We start from the raw sequence: 19,115 nt of genomic DNA, 5'->3' as shown, positions 1-19,115 counted from the left end.
CACAGAAAGCAAAATAAATCACATAAAGGATGGGGCAACATGCAGTTCTTCAATGAGCGTGACATTATGGCATATTTACCGTTAACATGGGAAGGGGCTAATCTGTGCCAGTAATTCCATGAGAGAAAATGTGAATTGTGTTTTTTGAACCAGATGTTTCAAGGCAAATGATGAGCTATTAGATGAAATTTGAGTGGGAAGGAGGCTGTGGAGAATTAAGTGGAAGTATGATGAGTTATAGCACAGGTCAGAAGCCAGCTTTTAAGTGCAGAACCACTTTGGAGACTAGGGGGTTTATTTTCAGCGCATGCTGCAGAGTTACTTTAAGGTCTCATCCTCTCCTGACTCAGTTTCCCTAAATGATGATGCATGCCTACACAGGCATATTGCAAGGCTCTTCCAGTCTGTATATATGCAGTACACTTAAACGTAATGTCTGTAAAGAAAAGTGGCATATTCAGAAAGAAAATGCATGAAGTTAGAGGTAAAGCTGCTATAAATGATGCTTTATGACTGGAAATGCATTTGGGCATTAGCACAAATATTCACACATTTACAAGAAGTCTCTTCTGCATTAGGGTGGTCAAGGGTATGCTTTGACAAAGAGAATAATTTTACCTGTCAGTTGAGTCTACCCACACAAACCAAAAGGAACAGATTTTTCTCCAAGTGATATTTTCACACAGTCCCCACTTATCTGGAGACTTGCTTCGTGAAATAAATTAATTTAAAATCAACAGAGTTAGAGGAATCTTTAGCCTATGAGCACTCCTGTTCTCTTGGGATGTATCAGATATTCATCGCTTGTGTGGAAGCAGCAACTGTACTAATGGAATCTTTAAAAAGGAGGTTATATAAAGGTGGACACTGTAGTACCTCTCTCCTTGTAGCACCCGTGAGCTATTGTAGAGCAGGAGAAAAGTCCTTTGCTGGAAGACTGCCCAGGAATATAAGAAACGGTCCAAAGTTATAAATGAACAAATGACGACAAAGAGGGAATTATTAAATTAGAAGATGCAGCATCATATGAACACCTCGCTTCTTAGTACTGCGCAGATATATCCAAAAGCCAGTCTCAATGCCAAAAGGTTTGCAATCTTAAAGATGAACTGGGCCTGATTCCCATTTCAACTAAAACCCTTTTATACCACAGAGAGGCTGCAGCTATAACTTAGACCTACTTTGGGTATCACCTCAAAGGTTGATGGTGGCCTTTGTAATAAATGAAAATCACTCCATGAAAAGGTTTTTCCTGTTGAGGAAGAAGAAAAAGGTGGCTTTTTTTTTTTCCCCAAGCATGATGTTTTAAGAAAGGTGTATCTGCAGTACTTGGCCAAGAGATGTGAGAGAAGGGAAAGCTGTGACTTACAGCAACTAATTTTACACCTAAGAAGGGAGGATCTGCAGTCGATAGTGCCCTACATGCATGGGGCTCAATTTTCTTTTCTGTCACCAGGCATGCTGTTGTTTACAGCTGTACCGAGAGGTGGTTATTCTGGTTGATTTGCAGAGGCTGATCATTTCTGTGGCCAGTGTAACTGGTGAGATAGTGAAGTGCAGAAGTTACCCACAAGCTGCTGGTGAAGAGTCCCTGTGGTTTGCTGGCTCTCCAGATCCACTGGAGAGATTAATGTGTGCAGTTATAGCCCATCTCCGGGGAATTTCTTTCTTACAGAGATCTTTGATTTTGTAACTGAAATGACTGTCCTGCTGTCTTGCAATGAGACATTGTTTGAAATATAAATTACTTTGACTTTTCTGTCATTATATACAATAAAGCGTAATGTCAGTTTCTCCGTGTAGAATAAGAAGCAGTTTTTCATTCCTTTGGAAACTTCTTAAGATTTCAGAAATGTTCCTTCTCTCTTTTTTGCTTGTCTAAGCAGTGAAGAAATTGGAAATAAGAACAGTGTTCCTAGAATAGCCAGCACCTGTGATAGTATATAGGTCCTGATATGGCTGTCACGCCAAACTGAGGAGAGAGCAGAGGTGTGAAGCAATTTGCTTGTTCTTGAGGCAGTACACTGCATATCAAGTTATCCAGGGCTTTTTCTCCGTCTCAGTCTTTCCTCTTAATAAATTCTATCCTAGAGCAAAAAAAAACTTTGTCAAAGAGGGCATGATCCTCTGAAAATTTGTGGTTTACCAAATTGGCATTTTCCATTGCAGACCATCCATACTAAGCATTCATTTTACATTGTAGCCTAAACAACTCACTTGCATTTCAAAGTAGAAGCTAGAGGAGCACTATCGATTGCTTAGCTGAGCAGGTTGAATATGATCTGCAGCCTCCTCTTACACATTGATTCCTTTTCTCTTTACTCACTGCTTCCTGAATGTCACTGAACTGTGAGAGGCCTGCTAAATGGACAAAAATATTGATTTCTTTTCCCCTTCTTTTATTTTTGAAAGCTTCTTATTTACCAAGCACTGAACTAATATCAGGAAAACGAAAGGTCACAAAATAAGGCAGAAGCAAGTAGTTCTTGCATATTTTTTTTAAAAATATGAACTTGGTTGAAACACGAGTTCTTTAAATTGTGTTTCCATCAAGAAAGGTTAATTGCCTGAGTGGAACCTTTGAGTTCAGGCTGTTTGCCTTCATATTTTACTGTTGTCTGATTGATGCTGAACTTCTGGGGTAGTTTCCTAAATGACTGTACCTCTGGTGTTAGTCATTTTCAGTGTTTGTTGCAGAGAAGTTGGTGAGCAGCGCCCAACTATGCTGGGTTTTGCTGTGCAAGGCAGTCAGTAACAGTCAGAGTTTAATGGTGACAGTATTTTGTCCCCGGTTTATTCTACCGGGAGTGTGGCATTTTTGCAATATCATATCCAGAGAGAGGGGAAAGGCGTTCGAAGAGCATCAGCTGGAGTCAAGGAAAGCTGAGAAGAGGGATGTCTGGGGACAGCTTAAGTGTCCAGAGGCTTTAGTATCTGTTGATGATCTAGATAAACTTAGTAGTGTTTGTGGAGGCAAATGGGGCTGGTTAGAGAAAGGGGAAAACTAGGACTGGTCCAGAACAGGCAGGTCCTTGATATCCAATGACACTGTTTCAACTAGTAACAAAACAAAAAAGAAACAGCAAGGTAGAAGGAAGGAAGGCTGAGAACAATGAAAAATTGACATATTTTACAGTGGATGTGACTTTCCCTAGAAATCAAAGCAATTCTCATCCTGTTTGTGCTTGTCATTATGAAAATAGCCATTTAAAAATGTATAAAACAAGAGCGATACAAGTATTTTAATGGAAGGAGATGCTTTTTTACTTTCATGAAGTCTTTCAAATTGAAAACAATTTTTTTGTGTGTGTGCTTTGCTTAGAAATGACAGGGAAGGTTGTGTTGATAAACTTCGTTTCAAAGGCCTTGTGCTTCAACAGCTGCTATGTCTTTGCTGTAGCGGCTCTAACTGCGCCTACCAAGGAGTGGCAAGATAGCTTGGGGGAAGAGTCCCTGTATAGAAAACTCCCCAGGGATTAATGGATACAGGTAGAAGAGGCACTTGGAGACTCTGTTATGAATAATCTGCCAGAGACACCCGCGGTTGACAACAGAGACTCGTTGCTACGTATGGAGAGATCCATGAGAACCTTTGAAAGTTATTAGCTTGCAGAGAGGAGCAGTTGTCATTTGATTAATAAATATTGGATGGTCAGTGACACTTGCCACCCTCCCTGACATCCGTGCTCGTTCTTTCTGGGCCTTGAAACAGGCCCAGAAAGTTTGAAATCAAGCATGTCAAGACATCTGTGTAAAGACAAAAGGCATCAAGTTTCTGCATCGCTGTGGCTGGATGGAGTCTAGCAGCCTCACAACCCCAGGTTATCGGTTCAATAGCAGAAATGAGCTGTCCCCATTGCCATTTAAAAGTGATTCAGTTTTGTTCAGTTCATCTGACTTTAATTACAGTTCAAGTAGGGCTGTACCTTCTTTTCGCTGGTGAGGAGAATCGGCATTATTCCTTTTATTTTGTAGTGGAAAGTCACACAAAACTTGGTTACTTTGGGGCTTTAACAAAAATGTAGAACAATGTGAGATGGGTGCTCTTCTCTGACATCTTACCAGCAAGCAGCTGTTGGACAATAGAGGTGATGAGTGTGTACTCTGTGAATGGGATCAGTGCACCTCCAGCCTCCTAATAGACATATCTCTTCTATGTTACGTGAATGGAGTGGACAGTAAAATTAAATGTCTGTCTGTTTCCTTAGACAGAAGTCAGAGGTGAAAAAGACGTACTCCCTTATTAACTCTGTACGGGGTTTGGGAGCAGAGGGGTTGTCGTTTGTGGATAAGACCCTGAAAAGTTTCTGTAGGTGCTTGATAGCCAATTCTTGCTACTTTTTAAAGAGAGTTAGGTGTATGTATCGCTCTGATACACTTGAACTTTTCTGCCTCCATCTTTTGTTGCCATCATGTTTCTTTGGATATCAGGAATTAATGATAGCAACAGTCGGGACAGCTTTCCGCTAGTTGAAGGTGGTTTATTTGACGATGCCTTCGTGCATCTGGGGACACTGTTCCAAATCACCTTCATGGGAGACTGATCTTCAGTACAATTCACAGAGCCTAAGTCCAACCATCAGCCTGACTTATTCAGAAATACAGGCTCTCAGTTTCCAACTTGTTACTTCACCTTCAGGACCAGACCTGTGTTGACCCTGAGGCTTTAGAAGAAAAAGAACCACTACTTCCTTTGGCTGATCATCTCACTGCTATGTTTTTTTTTGAAAAAGCCGTGCAAGCCATGCCTACTAGGTGTCATATGTGGGACTGCCTTTTTCCTCTGGAATTTGGCCTGAATTCTCCTGTTTTGAAGTTCTTGATTCTTGAGGTTGGGTGTTGTGTGTACTGTTCCACTTTTGTCCACCCGCTGGTATAATTTAGTAAATCTGTCATTTATGCTCAATATAACAGAGTCATTTAACTGCAGGAGCTCACCAGTACAATTAACCCTGTTCCGTCAAAATGAGGAGCTGATTATCTTGGCATTCACAGGAGCATAGAGCACAGTTAGAGTGCTGTGGTTTCTGGCCCTCCCGGAGCAGTATTGCAGTCAATTGATTATTTTGTTAATTTGTTCTGCATCAGTATCCTGCTGGTTTATTATCATCCAAGTGACTTTATGCGCCATGCATAAGTACAAGTATATTAAAAATCAATACTTGAACCTTTTTTCCTTGTAAGGATCTTATCATCCATCTTTGATACATGACCTTCATTCTGATTACAACACAGCTAGTAACTTTTACATTATTTAGTCACATACTAATAAAGTAGATGCTCAGATGTTGCTCTCCACGTAATCCTAACAAAGAAGGAATAAATGAATTAAGAATTAAATTTAAAAAAGGCTGTTATTGCTGATAAATAAGCCTAATTTTGAGACAGTAAAATTCATGATATTTTAGTAAGAAAATCTAGTTCCTTCACTAGGTTCTAATAAGTATCATGCTTCACAGGCTCAAATCATTTAGAGATGTAATTATCAGAAGCCTGAGTCTTACGAACGCTGTTTTTCCTGCTTCAGTTAGAGAAACAAGTATTTAAAAGATGGCATGAGGTTGCATTGCGCATTGGATTGAGGGCTGGATTCCAGGTCTGAACTTGACACAAGTATGTGGGATTATGAATGTCATAAGATCAGAATGTTTTCCAACGATCTTGTACCATTGCACGTGCAAAGATGTTCTCTCTTGTATGTGTGTTTGAAACATATTACCTGCGATGTGATACTCGGTGCATTTATGGTACTGATGTCACAGGGAGGCCTGCTCTTCTTTAAGAAGAAAACCGTAAGATAGAAGCAGAATCGGATGTGGTCCCTCTCCCGATCTAGACATGCATGGGTATGGTATAGAATGAAAGCACAAGTTTCCAGCTTTGGAAAAACACTATTTTTCTAATGCAGATACACAGTTGGCAAGAATAGGATTCTCCTGAGTCAGCTATCTGCAGCCCTAAATGGGTGATTCTCCACTCAGATAATTAGATTTGCATCATCCTTTTCCAATGACAAGTTTGTTCTATTGGGGATTTTTTTCTGGAATATATGGATGTTATCTGATCTTGGGATCATTGCTTTCTAGACGCTTTTTCATCAGGAGAAAGGCAAGTTCTTACTTCGTGCAGGGTTATACCAGGCAACTGAATGAGGCAATTTGTAGCTTATGTAAGTGAGAAGCTACCAAGGCCTTACCCAAACCTTTCAACTCATTTCATGACAGAAGTGCCTAATCTTTTCTGGATGCGATTGTAAAAGTTACCATCATTACTGAACACGAGGAAAAACTCCTTGTTTCTGCAGTGAAAAAGAGGCCTCAGAATTTCTGAGACTGTTACCTCTGTAGATGGTAACATCCTGTACGCCTTTTCTCCATGTAAAATATTCAGAAAACAGCCTATGGAGCGGTTTGAGTTCAGAGAAGGCTATACCTCCTTGAGGGGTATGTTTCCTTGTCTCAGGAAATTATAATATAATGTAATATAATATAATTTAAAAATAAATTATATTTTATTGTGAAGATGGAACAAATCAGACAAATGAGGTGATCCTGAAGAGGGAAACCAGCCTGTGCTATTTCTGCAAATTGCTCCCCCGCTTCCTCTGGGTTGTCTTAAAGAAAAGCCAGGGCTCCGAAGCATTGCTTTTTAATTAGTAGAAATCCTTTTGTACTAAATCCTAATTCAGTGCCTTAATGCAGCAGGTCCTGCAGAGCCAGCAAGCTTGCGTGGGAGCACAAACACATGAAATCTTTTTCTCTGGCATCCCTCTAAGTGAGGGTTGGCTTCTGTTCGTAATTATTTTCTGTGGTGACAGCTCGGGGTTTGCAGTCGCAAGCAGAGAGGCAGGGGTGGTAACGGAGGAAGGCACAATGACAGGTGATTGCTCTGTTGTCTCCATGGCATCACTGAGCCTTATCTTAGAGGTACCAAACAGTGTGCTTATACCTTTCGTTACTCTGTTCAGATACCTGGTGCCACTAAGTACACCTAGTATGGGTCCTACTTAATCACTGTCCTCTTTCCAGCTTGTTTGTATTAGGGTTTTTCTTTCTTTTCAATCTGCTCCGCTTTTAATGAACCTGCACAGGTAATGGAAACACACGTATAAATGAAAGCACCTACCAATTAAATATTTTATCATTTGGTACCTTTAGTTAAGGAGTTAGAATTCATACAAGTAGACCTTCAGAAACATTTGATACTGCCTTTTCAGGGCATGCTGCCCCATCCTGCTCACTAGGTTTTCAGGGTTATAATGAAGCAATATAACTGTGAGGAAAATGGCTTTTAGCCCCCATCAGTTAGATCCCAGTTTCATCTCAGCCTTAGGCACCTCACTGAGCACTGTCTTTTGAGGCTCCTGCTTTAATTAACGGAGACAGAAGGACACCACCAAGAATGACTCACCTGACCTAAGATCTGATTTAGCCTTTGGATTAATTTCTCCTCTGTTGATTTTGACTGACACTACATGAGTTACTGTGACACAGCGGTGTAACTCCTGTATACATCGTCTTAATCAGAAATGCCAAAGCCACACATGTAGAAGTGGTTCTCCGAGTTAATAGATTTATTTAATAACTATGCATTTTTTTTTAAGAAAATGCCTAAGGAAGTGTTAGGGGTTTTGCTGCCTTCTTGCTGCACCTCAAGGTGTACTCAGTTCCTGGTTTTAAGCATTCCTCTTTGATCAAGAAGGCTAGATTTTTTTTTTTTTTGCATTAAATGCTGGGACTATCTTGGTTCCAGGTGTTAGGCTAAAGAGTACAAAAAGAGTATGCCAAACTTGACAGCTCTTCTACAAGGTCTAGAAATGTGTTAGGACATATTATAACAACAATTACAACTGTTCAGTGATCTCCTTTAGGAGTGCTCTTTTACATGGATACCAATAAGATTATTATGATCTGACATGTGTAGTTCCTGCCTCCAAAGATAATTTTGTGTCTAACTTTTCTTGTTTTCTACAGTGCTTAGTTAAACGTGTTTGTGGATTTGCTGTGCATAAAGGAAAGGATGTCTAAAAAACTATGGCTACTTGTGTTTCATAACAAGTATTTTTATATTTTACACTTCAGCCAGTCTGGTCAGTTTAGTGGCTTTTTTGCCATTTAGTTTTTCTTGCCAATTTATCACTTATTTATTACAAGGATAATCCCTGAAAGTAGATCGCTCTACAAGATGTGTTTTTGAAAACCTCAGGAGTATGATGAAAGCACACAACCCCACATATTTTTCTCCCAGCAAATCTCTTTGGAAGGAAAGGCTATCTAACGCTCTGAAAATGCCCTGGAGAAAAATCTGAAAAAGTAAACGCGTGGTCAAGACCTGCATCCTCATTTCATCAAATGCCCGTAGCTTGGAACAGTGACATTGGGAATTAGTTAAATAATTTTAGATTCTAATAACAACAGTGTTTTGATATTGGTGGCTATGAAAAAGAAAAGTATGGCAAGCGGATCCATGACACTAACGATACCTGAATAGAGGCTCTTTCTTATGCAAATTCTCAGGTATCTAAAACATGTTCAAGCTGTAGCTTTTCTCCAGATAGGACGCTTCTGGGTGTCTCTCTCCCACGTAGCCACTGTAGTAGTCCTTGAGCTCTCTATATCTTTGCAAATTTTGACTGAAATCAGCCACAGGTTTAGAATTTGCAAATGAATGACACGGACACAAATAATGTGATTTCATAATCCTTATCTGTCATGAAAACAAGGCTAAAAAATCATTGCATCTGTGGTTAAGACTGTTGAGCTAAAGATGTAAAAATTAATCCTTCCAGGTAAAGAAAGCTGTGCAACAGGAAGGCTTCAGCAGAAGGAAGCGAGGATATAGAGACATCAATGACATTGACATCAACATGAATGATCCTTTATTTACGAAGCAATGGTACCTGGTAAGTTTTGAAAGAAAATCGCGGTAATCATAACTAAACAACTGGCATTCAAGCCATTCTGTGCTGTTGCAATGTTTTGCAAGAGTTCTTTCCAAATATGTCACAAGAACTTGGGAGTGGATCCAAGGCTCTGTCCTGTTGTTTTTAACTGTACCTCTTTAATGCTGGGAAGACCCAGCACATTTCAAGAGCTAAATTTCATTTCAGTCAACGGAAAGATCCTTAGAAGGCTTGAAAGAGAACTGTATTGGTGTCCTGTGGGCATTCCTGGTGTGCTGATGTGACCCCCTAAAACTGCATATGAATCATGTCTTTGAGCTTTTGCCAGGTAAAATATTGTTATAGAATTACAACAAAAAGTTCTAGTGCACTGCCTAGAAAAAGTTGAGGTTTTTCTTTTCTTATGGAAATTTGAATATTAATTGATTTTCATCTATCAAAAGCAGAACAGCTGAAAACTGATGAATTTTGGCTTAAGCTAATGTCAAAAGAAATTAATATTTTGCTAAATTGTTTCATTTTTAATGTGTCCTATTTTATAGGGAGAAGTCCTTAGTCATAAAAGAAAAATTAATTTTTTACATAAAAGTTGCCAGAATGATATTTTTGTATTTAAAAAGCTGATAAAGTAATTTCGGTCAGTTTTAATGTTGCAACCTATTTATGATAAAATGCTTAGTAAATGCAGTACTGCCTTGTTAACTTAAGAAGGGTCTTTTTGCTTAAGAATAATGTTTCTTACTCTCTTTCCTTTTAATCCATTTCTTATGTCTTATGAATCCATCCAATATGGCTGTTTTGGTTTTTTTTTCCTAAGACAAGAGTTTTCAGATGAATGAGGGCACATTAGCATGAATGGGACTACTTCTTTGGTGAGACGATAAACTAAAGTGTGGATTAATTCACTTCTTTCTGGTAGTTCAATCAAAATGTTGCAGTGATAAAAATAACAAAGTTTTTATGAAGCTATACATTTTTTAGATTATAAAGGACACTAAAATGTGTTTTGAAATGAGATGCGTCTGACACAAAATTGAAAAAAATTCTGGAACCGCAAAAGCCGTACTATTTTTCCCACGGAACCTGTGAAATTTGCGAATGAGGTTGGTGAACATGAGTAATGCCTGAAGATACGGGGGGTTGCCTGTACTGCAGAACCATAAAATCACACACACAAGGTTGGAAAGGACCCTTAAACTTCATCTAGTGAACTTTTCTGCTTAAAGAAGGACTAACTTGGTTATCAAAGAAGTTGTTGCTGGTACTAAAACCAGTGGTCATGAATTTCAATAGATCCTTGCTTTCAAGAAAAAAGCATTTCCTGCACATAAAAAAAGTCCTCTGTAAAATCCATTGATCTAACTTTTGTCTGGATTGACCCACTGCCCTCACATGCATAAGTAGAAAAGTCCTTTTTTCGGCTCCAGAAGATTCAGTGTTTAATCAAATCTTGTAAACCACAAAGAAGTGAATTTACCCAGGGTTGGATTTTTTTTTCCCCCCGTTTTACCACTTCATTATTGCAGTCAATATGATTAGGTACAGGTATGTACTCCAAAGCAAATGGCATATATTTGCCTTACCAAAGATACATGCAAAGATATAAATAAAAATTCAGTGGCTGTGGAAATGTGTCTATTAAGTAAAAAAAGCTATTTTTCCTTTTTCACTGATGTATTAGATTAACACTGGTCAAGCAGATGGGACTCCTGGACTTGACCTTAATGTAGCTGAAGCATGGGAGCTGGGATACACGGGGAAGGGAGTTACCATAGGAATTATGGATGATGGTAAGTGAAGACTGCATGCTAATTTAGTATTTTTAAGTAGCTTTTTCCATGTAATCAAAGTCAAAAAAAGATTAAAAAGTAATAATGGATTGCTTATAGTAGTGAGACTGCCAGCTTCCGTAAAGACTTTGAGATCTTCAGGGAAAATATGTTATAAAGACTTCACTAGGGATACTGAAGCATTGGAAGTAGCTTGCAATTATCACTCAGATATCTTCCTAGGACACGCTATAATGGCCATTAAGCCAAAGGAAGGACTCCCCTTGACTTCTGTAGGCACTGACTGGGGGACGTAATTGCTGTGCAAAAAGTACTTAAGAAAACGTTTTCTGGGTTACATTATTCTCAAAGTCATACTTGACAGCTGAAGTAATTAAACACTTTCATGCTGAATGTCAATAAAGACCTGCATATTAAAAATATTACTAATTTGAGGCTAAGTTCAGGGAAGATGAAGATAAAAGGTACAGTTCAAGTCACAGCTGTTCTATTCATGGGTTCCTTGCTGAAGTACAGGAATTCTGTGCAGGCTCTCAACACTTCTTTGGGCTAAATTTTGAATGTTTTCCTTTTATGGTGACGGAACGATGTTAAAAATAAATAAATAAAATGTCTGGATCCACATATGTTTTCTAGGATCAACTGAGATCTGTCCTCACTTATTTCTGTTCCTCATCTGCTTACTCCTAAGACAAGGTTTTTGTGGAAGTAAAAAAGTAGACTCAGGCATTTGCGTATTTATGAGAGATCCATCTCACGTGAGAGATGATCTCTCATGTGATGTCATGAGAAATCACAATTTCACTTGATCCCACAGAGGCAGGACTTAGCTTTCAGAATAGCTAGGCATGACTGTGATGGGGATGATGACAAACCATTTGAGCTTCAGGTCAAATAAAGCTGTTGGCCCATCAGATACAGCTTTTAGAGAAGGGGGTAAGTTGCCTTATATTCACTTCCAGTAACTCTGGAAGAGAGCACCTGAATAACATGATTCTTCATGGAGGCTTTTGTTGTCTATCTACCATTTGGATCAGTAAGGCTCTCCACAGATACAAGGGTCTCTTCATGCAGATCTAGTGCTAAGGACCCTACATAATGGGACGTAATAGTTTCATCAGAATAACGGCGATAATATGACATTTTCCTTGCAGATAAAATTGAGCGTGTAATAGTGTGGTGGTTGGAGACACGGGGCAGAGTGATGATCAAAATGTAACATGAGATTGGTGGCCATGTCTTTGTATGTTTTAACTGGCTATGTAATAGGTCAGCTTATCCCATCTGAGTGTAGATCTGCTGCTTCTGTTCGACCATCCTCTGGGATTTGTATATTTGCCATATGTAGAAAGATAGCATACATTAGAATGAGTATATTCCGCACCACTGCCCTGTTACAATCTTTAGCACGCTACCAAGGTGCGAAGCCTATGCTCAGATATTTGCTAAAATGGTCTAATCCAACATTAAAAGATCTCCTTCGTACACATAATCTAAAATGTTTGCCTTAGTGATCTCCCCAAGTCTAATTTAGGTAATTTTCTGTCTACTTAGTTTACAATTTTCAGTGGTTAAAAATACTGCTTTTTATATCCTGTACTGATCCAGTGAGTACCGATCCTGTTAGCTTTGGTATGCTTTGAGATGATAGAACTTGTATAAAGATAAATTGTGATTTAAACTAACCTTAATAAGTAAATACGATCTAGTCTACAAAACAGGTCAATAAATTTTGTTGCTGAGCTCACCTTTTCAGTTGGCACCTGGATTTTGACATAAATGATTGAAAACTCCTAGCTGGGACTGCATCAGAAATGGTAAACCAGTTTAAAAGTCCACATTTAAAAAGTGGAATCTCACTTCAATCAGTTGCATTATTTACCATGATCATTTATCTATGGTTGCAAAGGAATCTTGTTTTGTTCTGTGATCATTAGAAAATCTTTTTTGAAACTCTTAACCTTTGGTTTTCTGTTCTGGCATTATCTTATTGCAGGAATTGATTATCTGCATCCTGATCTTGCATCAAATTACGTAAGTACATGCTGACCTTCTCTGTAAAATGTAGATTTTCGTATTGTTATAGTCCCTCTGCTACAGAAGTTTAAATAACGAGTGGAACAACAGTACAGTTGAACTGCTGATCTTGGAGATGATACATTTCACATTGAAAGAAGCAGACTAAAAATGGTACTGCCTGTGCGAGGAATGGAAAGGTGACAGGGCTCTTTGTGGAGGAGTGACAGTGCTGCCTCACATTAAATAAACTGCAGCTTGCAATATTGCATTTAGGACAGAAATGAGTAACCTGGGAATTGGTTCTAAATCCTGCTATTAAGATGCAGAGTGCACCTGTCACTTGGAGGGCCATGGAGCTGTGGGCTGTGGCAAGGTGTGTATTAGCCTTTGAAATCTCCAGGAACAGCTTAATTCTTTTATAACAGGTGATTTGATCCAGTGCTTCAATGCATGTGCAGGGCAGATTGTGTATTCTCAGCACACGCTGTGTCAATTGATTGTTCCTCAAACCTACCTCAGACTTCAGACCTTCGGACTAGAGGATTTTTATCTTTCTTAATAATTCCACGCTCTCCTCAACCCCCCGTTGACACTAGCACTGCTGTCTCCAGGCGTCTACGAGGGCTCCCATGGACTGTAGGTTGCCTTTGTGGTATGCTGCTCTCACACTGTGCTTGTGGCAGTCCGTGGGGCAATGGAAGCTGTGGCTCCTTGCCGGTGGGGTTGCAGTGTCTCTGCTTCAGGTCTTGCTATTCTCCTGCAGTCAGTGGCTTCCTGAAGGAAGCCCAGGCTTCTTCAGCTGAGCAATGTGGTTTAGTTTGCAATTGCAATTAAATGAAAAGAACAACAAAGACAACTGGAAATTTTGGTAAAAACATGAGCCATTCAGATAGAACAACTCCAAAATGAGAAAGAGCAAGACAATTATTTTTACGTACTTGCAATTTGCAAAATAATAACACACAGGATGAAAATCTATTTGTTGTTGCAAGTAGAAAAGCACATTTGGTGGGGAATAAATGGATATAGAAGATGTTTACTTTGGACAAGGAATTTGGGAAATAGCTGACCACAGAGGTAAAGTGCAAGATAGCCAGTTTCGCTCCTTATGAACTGGCTTAATAACTTGATAGCAGCTAATTAAACCCTGTGCCCTGGCTGCAAAATTCTCTCCCAAGAGGAATAACTCAGTAGGATGTTCCCATAAATTGATACAAATAAAGAAGTTTGTAAAAGGCAGCCTTTTCCTTTGTGGGAATCGTGCTCTGCGTGTGTGTTCTAGCATATGATCTGGGCAAAGCATGCGCTTTTTATTCACTTTTCAGCAGCAGGCGTGGACAAAGTATGTGGGAATATTCTGGTTCTAAAAATCATGTTTCAAATAAACAAGCAAAAAGTGTATATACCATATCTGATATAATGTCAAATAGGAGCAGGTCTGTTGTTAGCAGGCCCAGAAACCAAAAATAGATTTCTCAGTAATACAGTGTTTTCTCTTCCAATTCTAAAAATATTTTCTGTTTGATGGATAAATATTTGTCAGGCTTAGCAGAAATGTATTGTTTTTAGAGTGGCAATAGTGAGTGTTCTGGAAATTAATGGAAAATGACACAGAGAATGGCAATGCACAGACATGATGCTAGAAATCAGAAAATAGTGGAGCTGGAGAGATATCTGAGAGTTCAGAAAAGAAATACTTGGATGAAAATTGGAGAAGAAAAGCTGTCTGGGTATGGAGACAACAAATCTTTGATAGCAGTCGTGAAAGAGTTGTGAGGAGACTGATTTTGAGATGAGAATCTGAAAAGGTTTGTGTAGAGATGACTTTGTCCAAGCAAGGAGCGGTCTGGTAGTGGAGGAATGATCAGGCTGTGGAGGGACAAAAGAAGATTGCCTGGCCAATGCAAAATGCAGAATTAGGCATGGCTTGTGCAGTGCAGATCAAAGCCAGACATGGGGGACAAAAGACTTGAGGAATGAGTGGTTGGTAAAGGAGCAGCAGAAACCCCATCTGAAAGATCACAGTCTTAAAGGAGATACCACCGCAATGCTTTTCATACAGAAATACAAAAATATGAGCTATCACGTGAAATCTGTGGTTCTAGGCTGTCACAGCAGCGGGGGGGGGGCAGGGCGGAAGAAAAAAAAAAAAGCTTGAGTTTGTATAGTTCATCTTTTTTGCCTAAGGTTCACTTTTAATTCCGTGCTGAATATACCAGAGGACAGAGCAAGGAAATGTGCTGATAAATTAGCACATTATATGCAAGGTAACCAGTAAAAGGGTAAACTTGGTAACCAGTAAGAGGTGCTGGCACCTCCTCACGCAGAGCCAGCTGCAGTTGCTGTGTCCGAGAGGTGGCTGGCTGAAGGGCAAGGTTGACCCCTGCTCCCGCTGGTAAAATCTGCCATCTCCTCCCTTGCCCAAGTACGGCACAGCGGTTGCAGGGCTTGGTTCACCTGCACTTTGCCTCTCCTCCTCTTGCTGCAAGGCTGCGCAGGCCTCCTGGAGTCCTAGGAGATCCTGCTCTGACAGCATCTACTGTGTCTCAGAGACCACGGGGGCCTTTTTTCCTAGTAAGTAGTAATTTGGCCATGAACTAAAGACAAGGACTTAAATTCAGCTGAAGAAAAGATCAGTTTAGACCTAAAAATGAAATGAAATGAGTCTCTTGGGAATGAGTTGTTAACTCGCTTCGGGGCTGGTATAGCAATTGCAGTCATCCTTGTACAATTCCTGTACCACATGTTTGGTATTTCATGACATTTGCACTTTGGGGCAGCTTTCTTTTAAGTTATATTGTTTATGTTTAGGAAATTAAAAGCCTACAGCTTATGTTTCTCAAGTCTGTAAATGCCTGCATACCCTGGCAATGTCTGTACGTCTTGCTTGGAAAATTGGGAACAGTTAGAAAGTCTCTCAAAGGTGGTGTGTTTGGCACTGCAGCAGTTTCAAGTATAAAAACTTGGCTTTGATTACTCAGTTTAATTTGGCTTTTATGTTTTTGACTTGCTGGTTTTCTTGCTTGAATAGTTTAATGGGGGTTAGCACTTAGACAAAATGGGGGGTCAGGGAAGAGAAAGAGCTTTCTAAAGAAAAAAACATTTTGTATTTTCTCCTAAAAATTGCTGAACTATGACCTATCACATGGAGTGCACTCTATCCATATTTTTCTTTGCGGTTTCTGAGCTTTACTACTTGAATCATCCATTTCTCTTTTTAATGCACTTGATAGACATGGAAGGGAGTGTGCCTGCTCACGGTCTGGATGGACTGCTCTCCCAGCACCCCCTCGCAGCTTGCTGCAGTATAGCTACTTGCTTTTCTGGGATCAGGGGGTTATGGCAAAGCTGGAATTTTCCATTTTGTACCGTGAATGCAGAGAGATTCATTGTCAAACGATCGATTTTTTTCTTCCAAGCCTTGGAAACCCTGCAGAGGTTCAGCCTTCGGGAAATTATTTTTTTCCCACAAAGAGAACCCTTCATTATGAACTGATAATTAAAAAGCTGAAGCCTAATATACTCCATGGTTTTCTCTCAACTCAGACTGTATATACAAAGCCAGCAATTTTCGGGACTGACTTGTCCAAGATACAGCATCTGAGCGAGAAAGAAAAGCGAAGTAACAAGGGCTAGATATTAGATGAACCATGCTGCTTTGACCCTGATGATCCTCCCCATAGAAGTCCCAGCTGATGTAATTGCCCAAGTCAATAGAGTTCACCTATAACTGGTGGCGAGAAAAACATTGCCCTTCCAACACAGAAATTTGTTGGAAACCCTCTGAAGACCTTGAAAAGCTCCCAGCGTCTCTGTACTGTCATTAATATCAGCCCAGGGGATCCACAGGGAACATAAAGCCAAACCATAGCAGAGTCGGGTTCATCCTTGTCTGGCGTCGGCGAATGATTTCAGTTAGCTTTATGAGATCCGATTCCTACAGCATGATTTTCAAAAGAGCCTGAGACAGTTACGCTGCCATTTCCTTCTGCATTTCAAAGGGTTATTGAGCACATGCACTAGACACTTAATGTCAATAAAGCTTTACTGCTAATACATCAAAGGTATTTTATAGGCATACTCTGCATGCTGGCCACTGATGCTAGTATGCCTGTTTTTAATTGCAATGTTGAAATAATACTTAGGTTATTAGAAAATAAGGGACAGAATAAACTGTTTCAGATGTTTCAACACTAACTGGATTTTAAATTGTTTGATTTCATTTGTTTTTTGGTGTTGCTTTGGGGTTGGGTTTTTTGCTAATAGGTTTTCTAAAATAAACACTAGCATAACAATTAAAAATTATCAACCAAAAACTGGGATAAATTCACAAACATCCTTCTACTAACACTGAAAATCTAGTAAGCACACTGTTTGATGGATGCTGTTAAAGTAGATTGTGGCAGAAATTTCATCAAGAAATTGTTGAGACAAAATGAAACCTCTTTTTTGACAGGATAGAAGGATGGATCGAGTGTTTAAATGCCAGGCTGACTGATGCCTTAGCAACCGAAACTGATGGCCTTCTGTTGGGCTGTTTACGCTGCTCAGGTGGCTTTTGGCACATAGGAGGCTGGTTTTAGCATTTAGAAGATGATCATTCAAGACATGCAAGACAATGAAGTTTCACCAGCATAAATTAGAAGCTACTGGGAAGAGAATGAAGTTATCTATCTCAGACTTGGCTATTTTTTTCTGTTATTCTGTGCAGGATCAGCTTCTGGGCTCATCTCTCTGTTCTGTGCAATGTGTTTTTTCCTCTGAATATACGAAAGGCTGAAATAGAGATGATGCCTCCTCTGATAAGATCAGCCAGGCAAATGAGGTTCTCTGGGTACTTGGAAGGCTGTGCTGGGTTTACCACGTGCAGAAAATGCTTCACATCTTGGAAAACATAATGGGATCCCCCAAATAGTCCTCTCCTCCTCCCCTGCTCCTGACAGTAACTGTTTTTGCAGGTACTTGTTACAGTGGAGCTTGTGTGCTGCAGTCTAAATAAGATGACTATATAGTTCCTCTTCTCTGCCTTATAGCTACTTAATATGAGCACTGCTAACAGGAGAGAGAAGGCATGGTGCTATGTGAAGGAGATGTCGATGTCTTCTTGCTTCATGAAAGATAAAAATGTTTTGTAATCATAGATGTTATCAAAGCTTTCTAGCTTTCAACTCAATTAAAAAGATGGAACAGCAAAACGAATTTGAAGACTGTTTCTCCTCTGGATCATTTCATATTGCCAGAGGGCATAGAAAGAGGCTTTTTCTGCAAAGGAGGTTGCAGCTTGTGAAGGAGGTGCGATTGCTATAAGGAGAGATGATCTGTGTCACATACAGAGCTGTGTTTGCAGCTGAAAACTGGATTTCTTACACTGAAAGATGTTATGCTAACTGCTTTGCTAAAGCCCATTATGAGAGATCTGGACCCTGAATGCTTGGCAAGTTCTGGGGCTTGATGCTTAGCACCATCTATACAGCTGGAGTTGGCATTGCTCCACTGATGTTGGCCTCTTCAGGGGGGTGCACTGATTTATACTGGCTATAAAATATCCTCAAAGTACAATTCCTTTGGAATCAGAAAGATACTAACGTATTGTAGTTGCATTTGCCTGAGATTCTTTTCAGAGCAATGAATGCTGCAAAAAGTTTCCAGCTTTATTCTATATTAGAACCACCTGAAAGGGATAATCTTCAAGTTAAACACATGCCTGGTGTGCAAGCAATGTGAGATGGTGCCAAAGACATTTGCTTTACAAGCTGAAGACCAAACATTGTCCGCAGTGTTTATTTTTCTCTATAATCAATGTACTTAATTAATCAGCTGCACACTGAGAAAGTGCAAGGTGGCTAATCACTTTAATCATTAAGCAGTGGTATTAATTTTCACTTAAGGCATCATCCGTGGAAAGTAAATTAAGATTGTTGAAATGAGAAATGCACAGGGGTGGAAGAGAGCAGATAAGGACATTTCTGCATCAGTTCTGGCTGGCGCTTTTGAAATTGGCTTGTGCCTCTCTCCAGGGTTTCTCCAAGTAAGTTTTTTGGAAATATTTTCTTCTTTTATTTGGGCAAGAAAAGTAGAGCAAAGGCGTTAGTCCTGACTGACTGCCATGGAGGGACCTGGCATTGCTTTGGTTTGGTTTTTTATTACCTCCCTTTCTGCAGACCAATTATCTTTTGGAACTGGCCAGAAATCTTCCATTAAAATGTTATTTTTGCTAGTAAAGATGAGTGTTTTATAAAATCAAAGTGTCCACGGGAAAATAAAAGTGAAATATTTTTATTTTGGATCAGTTCAACCTCATTTTAAATATTTGACTTCTAGAACACCCTGAATTAAAACAGCAGCAAAAAAATCCCACTCTGGTGCATGGTCCTATGCTCTCACTTGTGAGAACAGGGCCAGAT

At 39.6% G+C, this 19,115-nt stretch overlaps 1 protein-coding gene across 1 annotated transcript in view; it reads left to right on the top strand.

Moving 5' to 3' along the window:
- PCSK2 (proprotein convertase subtilisin/kexin type 2) overlaps positions 1-19,115 on the top strand; it is a 102,713-nt gene that overhangs the window by 42,648 nt on the left and 40,950 nt on the right. Inside the window, exons 3-5 of the mRNA XM_075147666.1 lie at positions 8,789-8,902; positions 10,584-10,692; positions 12,689-12,726. Coding sequence (XP_075003767.1) covers positions 8,789-8,902; positions 10,584-10,692; positions 12,689-12,726 — 261 coding nt within the window. The remainder of the gene's footprint in view (positions 1-8,788; positions 8,903-10,583; positions 10,693-12,688; positions 12,727-19,115) is intronic.

Source organism: Calonectris borealis, chromosome 3 (genome assembly GCF_964195595.1).
Source record: "Calonectris borealis chromosome 3, bCalBor7.hap1.2, whole genome shotgun sequence".
In the NCBI taxonomy this organism is placed as follows: domain Eukaryota; kingdom Metazoa; phylum Chordata; class Aves; order Procellariiformes; family Procellariidae; genus Calonectris; species Calonectris borealis.
Note: the sequence above shows the minus strand (reverse complement) of the source record. Positions and strands in the feature narration are given on the sequence as shown.